At 41.7% G+C, this 6,000-nt stretch overlaps 1 protein-coding gene across 5 annotated transcripts in view; it reads left to right on the top strand.

Annotated features, from left to right (window-relative positions):
• The window catches only part of RXRA (retinoid X receptor alpha), a 192,858-nt gene extending 187,076 nt beyond the window's left edge, over positions 1–5,782 (top strand). For all 5 annotated transcript variants that reach the window (XM_063432848.1, XM_063432844.1, XM_063432846.1 and 2 more), the window contains 4 exons: positions 1,725–1,857; positions 2,081–2,172; positions 2,677–2,782; positions 4,474–5,782. In XM_063432848.1, coding sequence (XP_063288918.1) covers positions 1,725–1,857; positions 2,081–2,172; positions 2,677–2,782; positions 4,474–4,621 — 479 coding nt within the window. In that variant the 3' untranslated portion in view covers positions 4,622–5,782. The remainder of the gene's footprint in view (positions 1–1,724; positions 1,858–2,080; positions 2,173–2,676; positions 2,783–4,473) is intronic.
• The last annotated feature ends 218 nt before the right edge of the window (positions 5,783–6,000 follow it).

Consider the following 6,000-nt stretch of genomic DNA (forward strand, 5'->3'; position numbering starts at 1 on the left):
CCGGTGGGCGAGGCTGATCCCGCCCACCGGCCGGGGAGACATAATGCGCATGCGCGCTCCCCATAGGAAAGAATTGAAAAAGATTTTCAATGCTTTCCTATGGGGAAATGAGCGACGCTGGAGGTCCTCACACAGCGTGAGGACGTCCAGTGACGCTCTAGCACAGATAATCTGTGCTATGTGTCAGGAAGTGACCTCTAGTGGCTCTCTAGTAGACAGCCACTAGAGGTGGAGTTAACCTTGCAAGGTATTTATTGCAGTTTATAGAAAACTGCACAAATTACACTTGCAGGGTTAGGAGTAGTGGGAGTTGGCACCCAGACCACTCCAATGGGCAGAAGTGGTCTGGGTGCCTGGAGTGTCCCTTTAATACATTACTTCCTGCATGGATAAGTGTAAAATGCTAAGCTAAGGGGTTACTTGGAAATCATGGTAAAGAAGAATAAGTGTCTTGGCAGATAAAGCAGAGAGAGTTTGGAATTTTTTTGTATACGAGGCAATAATGCACGCCCTGGGATCTTGCAGTGGTATATATGGAGTTCTGCAGAATCTAAGATACAGTACACACTAATTTGTTACTTGCATATCTAGGTTACTACTGAGCTCATTTCATGCAAGTAAAAACATCCCACCTCCACGTCCCAAACCACCCCTCCAACCTGTCCTTATGTGGAAGACCAGATTAGTCTAACAGCATTCGGAATGTCAGGGTGATGAGCATTTTAGTAAAATAGTTTGTCTCTCTACAAACACAAGATGTCATGGGCAGGAACTAGTGGGCTGCCTGAGCTGTAGGACTCCAGCCCTTCCATACTCTGCCTGATGCTTTAAATAACCTTCCCTGCAGTATTTTAACCAGTGACTTAATGCATTATTGAGTGTGGGGAAGAGGCTCCAGGGAGTAACCTTGCATGAAGCATTTACATCCCAACATCTAGCTAACAGAGCTACTTGAAGCCACTCATGCATCCACTAACAGGAGATGAAACAGAACTAAAGGAATATTCGAGATCTGACAGAGTCCAAGCCCCTTTATAGATTCCTGTGGTTCTTACAAGCTTAATCATGAGACCCCGTCTGGAGATTTACAGAGAATTTCTGAGTGAGATGTCCGAAGGACACAATCTTTCTTACAAGAGCCCCATACCTTTTCTTTTGGGACAAGTCTCTGCTTCTGGCTTTATTTATTGGGGGTCAGTGACCGACGTATAATGCAAACATGGTCATCTCTCATAAATCTCTTGGCAGCTAGCTTGTTCCATTAGACTCCGAAGCATTTATTTCCTATGACGAAGACATATGATAAGACATTTAACCTTTAAAGTGCATTCTATAATATTTTCTCTGTCCCTGTAACATGTCAAGGTTTCCAGTTATTGTTCAAACTAGAGACTGGTTTATTTTATGGGCTTCTCTTCCTGTGACCGTATCATAATGCTGTTCTCCATCTGTACTCTTTTGTGTTCGCCTATATTCTATGCATTCAGATCGGTGGCTGAAGTCCGTATACGGTTGGACTATGGTCAAGTAAAACATAGTGAGATGTGCAAAAAAGAGTTTGCATAATTTGCAACAGAAAAGTGAAGCCCATGCAGTAAAATAGTCCCTATATTTACTCAACAATGTCTTGAAAATGAGAGATGTTAGATGGGATACAAGAAATAAGCATAAACCCTTCCTGATCACAGTTTGTTGTCATTTAAGAGAGTTTATTGTCTCTTAAGGTTGGAATGAACTGCTCATTGCCTCCTTCTCCCATCGATCGATAGCGGTCAAAGACGGAATCCTTCTCGCTACTGGACTGCACGTACATCGGAATAGTGCGCACAGTGCTGGCGTGGGAGCAATCTTTGACAGGTGAGAAAAAAGTCACATCACAATCTTTTCATAAGTGTTTATATTATTCATTTATTATTCTAACTGGGTAATGACATTCGTTTTATGTGAGACAAGAGGTACCGTAATAAAGGTTTTCCCATGCAGTTCTTTAGAAACCTGGTTAGAAAGGTTTATCTTTCTCCCATCTTTTTATTTCCTCCTGAACACTAGAAGTAAGTTGTGTGTCTTCTGCTTTCTTCAGAGTCCTAACAGAATTGGTGTCCAAAATGCGAGACATGCAGATGGACAAGACCGAGTTGGGTTGTCTGAGAGCAATTGTCCTGTTTAATCCAGGTTAGTCCGAATTGCCTTTACCCTGGTTTTGTTTGACCTCTTTATCTAAGGAAATAGCAAGGGAAACACGGCTATATAAATACTGTTTTTACTCTACAAATATCCAAGGAAGCTCTTACAAAAACAAACTTTCTTTGCAAGACAAACCCCTGTTATCCTGCATATATTGCTTGCTATAATGCTACTTAATTTGTCTAGGATTTATCATGTCGCTTATTTTAGCATATATTCTAAATTGGCATTTTCATGCCAACCACCTCTGTGCTCCAGTTCCTTTACGCCACCCCTCTTCAATGACAGCTCCCCAAACTGGGGCTATTTACCAGGAGGACAACAACCTGAAATCTCATTCCCGTCTCAGTTTAGAAAAGCTTACATTGCACATTCGTTCTTCTGCCCTAAACCATGTTAGCATAGTGTTCACATTGGAAGTATATTCTCTTTGCATCAAACACCACTCTTTATTGGTTGTCATTCTAACGATTTTCCATTCAATCTCTCCAGATTCAAAAGGTCTTTCGAATCCCTCAGAGGTAGAGGCTCTTCGTGAGAAAGTCTATGCATCTTTAGAAGCATACTGTAAACACAAGTATCCGGAACAGCCAGGGAGGTGAGTTTTAGTGAACGGGATACAGACTTCTAGAAAACTTGATGACATGGAGATGCTTAGAGAACAGTACCGTCCAAGTCTCTGGAGTCCTATGCAGACTATATTTGGCAGCTATTTTAAACATGAATTTGTTTCGAGAGCCAGAAATTCTAGTTTCAGGTTGTAGCCTGTCCGACGGGATAAGAGTGTCTGGTTAACTGTCTCTTACCTGACACTAAGTGGGTAATATTTGTCATTTTGCTGAGCTGTGAAGAACCATAGCAGATTATACTTAAGGGACCAGTTTGCTTATTTTTTTTAAAAAAATTACAATCTTTTTTACAAAGTACATAAAGGTTTGTTTGCACCAAAGATATGCAATCTTCCACAAAATGTTACAAAGCCAAGAGCTTACTTAACGAACAGGACCGTTTTTGCAATCCTGCTCCTTCCTAACCCTTTTGAGTGGAAGTCATATGGGGTCTGAAGAACACAATTTATCTCTACCAGCCAGTGGGCATGCACGTTTTGTTGTCATGCTAACGATTAAGTCGCACTATCCTGCGCGGTGATCCCGTAGGCTCTTACTGAATGCAGATGAGTGTATTATGAATAATTTGAAGATTGGCAGAATCATTGGTCATTTAGACTCGCTGCTATGAAGACTTTTGTCTGAAGACAATTAGTCCAAAGGTTGCTGTGCTTTAATTACTCTGCCTCAGAGCTATGTTTCTCCATGACTACGAAGGAGTTAATATTCCTTCCTCCAGCCATCATGTGTTTTAGTTTAAACTTTAAAGTTGAACTTCCTGGATGGTGTTCAGAGTGGCTTGTTTATCCTGGCGCTTGGACGCCTGTTCTCAACAGCTCAGCAGAAACGACCATTCTCGTTGGCTCCTCGCCAGTCCCTAAATGGATTCCGTTTATTTATATTTCTCCCCCCCCCCCCCCCCTCAGAACACGTAGATTGCGTGATGACGGTGAGGAAAAGAAGTCTCACATCTCTTGAGATTCTGTTAACAATTTAGTTATTATTTTTTTTTTTAAGTCTCTTTCTAGAACAAATGTTCTAGTTTGCTATGGCCAGAACATTGTCCGTCAGTATGATGACCTAGAATAGGGGTAGGCAACCCCTGGCACTCCAGAAGTTGTGATCTTCTCCCATAACGCTCTTACAGCGATATTTCTGGCAAAGCATCACCCGTGACCTAATAACTCTCAAAAAAATGGAGAGCAGGCCCAATGGATTAGCTTGGCAAAATTGGTTCGCCCCCCGTCAGAACTAATCCACTCTAACCAAAGGGGAGGAGTAATTTAGTGGGAGGGGATAGACAGGATTCTTGTGACGGGTAATTGTAAATGACAAATTTGATTTATGAATGAGTAGTTTGTAAGATATTGTTTTAAATCATAAACCTAAATCACAAGGTTTTATTAAATTTACATAAAAAGTAGGATTTGGAAGACTGACACAGTCAGTGAGGTTTGATCATAACCACCTTTAACTTGTCCTTTTGGATGTGGACATCGCTTAATCATAGGCTGTAACCCTTTGATGCTGTAGACAAAAGGCGTACAGCCACTAAATCCATTTTTAAAAACCTGTATCAAGAACAGTGCTGCTGGGGTCCTGAGCTATAGACAAGGCTGTTGATTGTGTCTTGCATTATTTTCATATGCCTCCTAATTGTTCTATGTGTTTTTGGTTGCAGGTTCGCCAAACTTCTGTTGCGTTTGCCTGCGCTACGATCAATTGGCCTAAAATGCCTAGAACACCTTTTCTTCTTCAAGCTAATAGGAGACACACCAATTGACACCTTCTTAATGGAGATGCTGGAAGCTCCTCATCAAATGACTTAAAAGCAACGAGGTCTTTTTTTTTTTTTTACACGTGCAGAGGGCTACGAACTCCTCTTTTGATGCCCTCAGAGACACTGTCGTCTCCTCTACAAATACAGAAAACGTCCAACGACCCCACCCTATGTCACATGTGCGCCTTTACTCCATTCAAAGAGCTAGAGAAATGCTCTTACGTCCCGTCATGGACCGCAAGCCGTGATGGGCGTCTGGGGCACACACAGGCTGGGCTCGCCCTCTCAGCCTCTTTGGAAGAGATGGTTTGGTTGTCGCTGCTGAAGCTTCAGTTGCTGTTTATCGTTGTTTGGCTTCTCGTGGCCCTATGTTTATATGAAACCGAAAAAGAATCCACACAGTATTCTAATGGTGAATGTATTTTTTTTTTTTTTTTTTTTTTTTATATGATGTGTACAAGGACGGTGGGCAACTGTTTTCTGATCCTTCGCCCGCCCTCAATGACCCACAGAGGTCAGGGTTGTCCGTGATTGGAGGAGTTAACCCAAATAGACCTTCTCCAGCACATACTTTGAGTGTCCGTATCTATTCCACAGGCAGTGAGACATATGGCTTGTTACCCCATACTTGACGTTTGGCCTTAATTATCAAAAGAACATCTCAATATCAAGCTGACTTTTTGTTTCACTCAGAGGCTGATATTCTGAAGACATTTGGCCTTTAAACTGGACTAACCTGTGGCGGAAATACGAAGGAGGTGCGAAACGTAGCTCTACTGCCTAATTTCTCATTTTTAAAGAACTATTTGGTGATTGTTTAGCTTGTCTATAAGGCGCTTTGAATCAACGCACTACAGAAATACTTTGTTATTATGTATACAAGAAATTGTAGAAAAAACCACGGCTGGAATTTGCTGCCTCTTTAAAAAAAGAAAAGATCTTCATTAACAGTGGGGCCACTGTTGTTTCCACGGGTAGTTTTCAGGGATAAAGCCTCCCCATTTTTCATGTGTTTCATGTATATTGTGGCTCTTCTTTAAATGCCCTACCTCTGGGGTGGAGTGGGGTGGCTGTCCAAGCAAATGGAAAGCCACGTATTGGCCACTACAATGCTGGAGAGAGCTCTCTAGAGCGTCACTTACTCTCTAGCTATTAAAGGGGTTCTCGAGGCAGAAAATCCGAGCCATGGTCAAATGTTCTTTAAAGAAAATGAGAGAAAGAAAAAAAAAGGAAATTTATATTTGAAATTGCATACATTTGCTGATACCATGGAGATTTCTAAAACAAAACAAACCAAAACATACAAGTTGCTTAAAGGCTGCTCTCTCTTCATGTCACTCCAGCCCAAAACATGGGTTTAATTGTAAGTGATAAGGAAGAAACAGGATGATTGTCTCAGTTCTTTTAACTGCTGATCTGACCAGCCGT

Source organism: Pelobates fuscus, chromosome 9 (genome assembly GCF_036172605.1).
Source record: "Pelobates fuscus isolate aPelFus1 chromosome 9, aPelFus1.pri, whole genome shotgun sequence".
In the NCBI taxonomy this organism is placed as follows: Eukaryota; Metazoa; Chordata; class Amphibia; order Anura; family Pelobatidae; genus Pelobates; species Pelobates fuscus.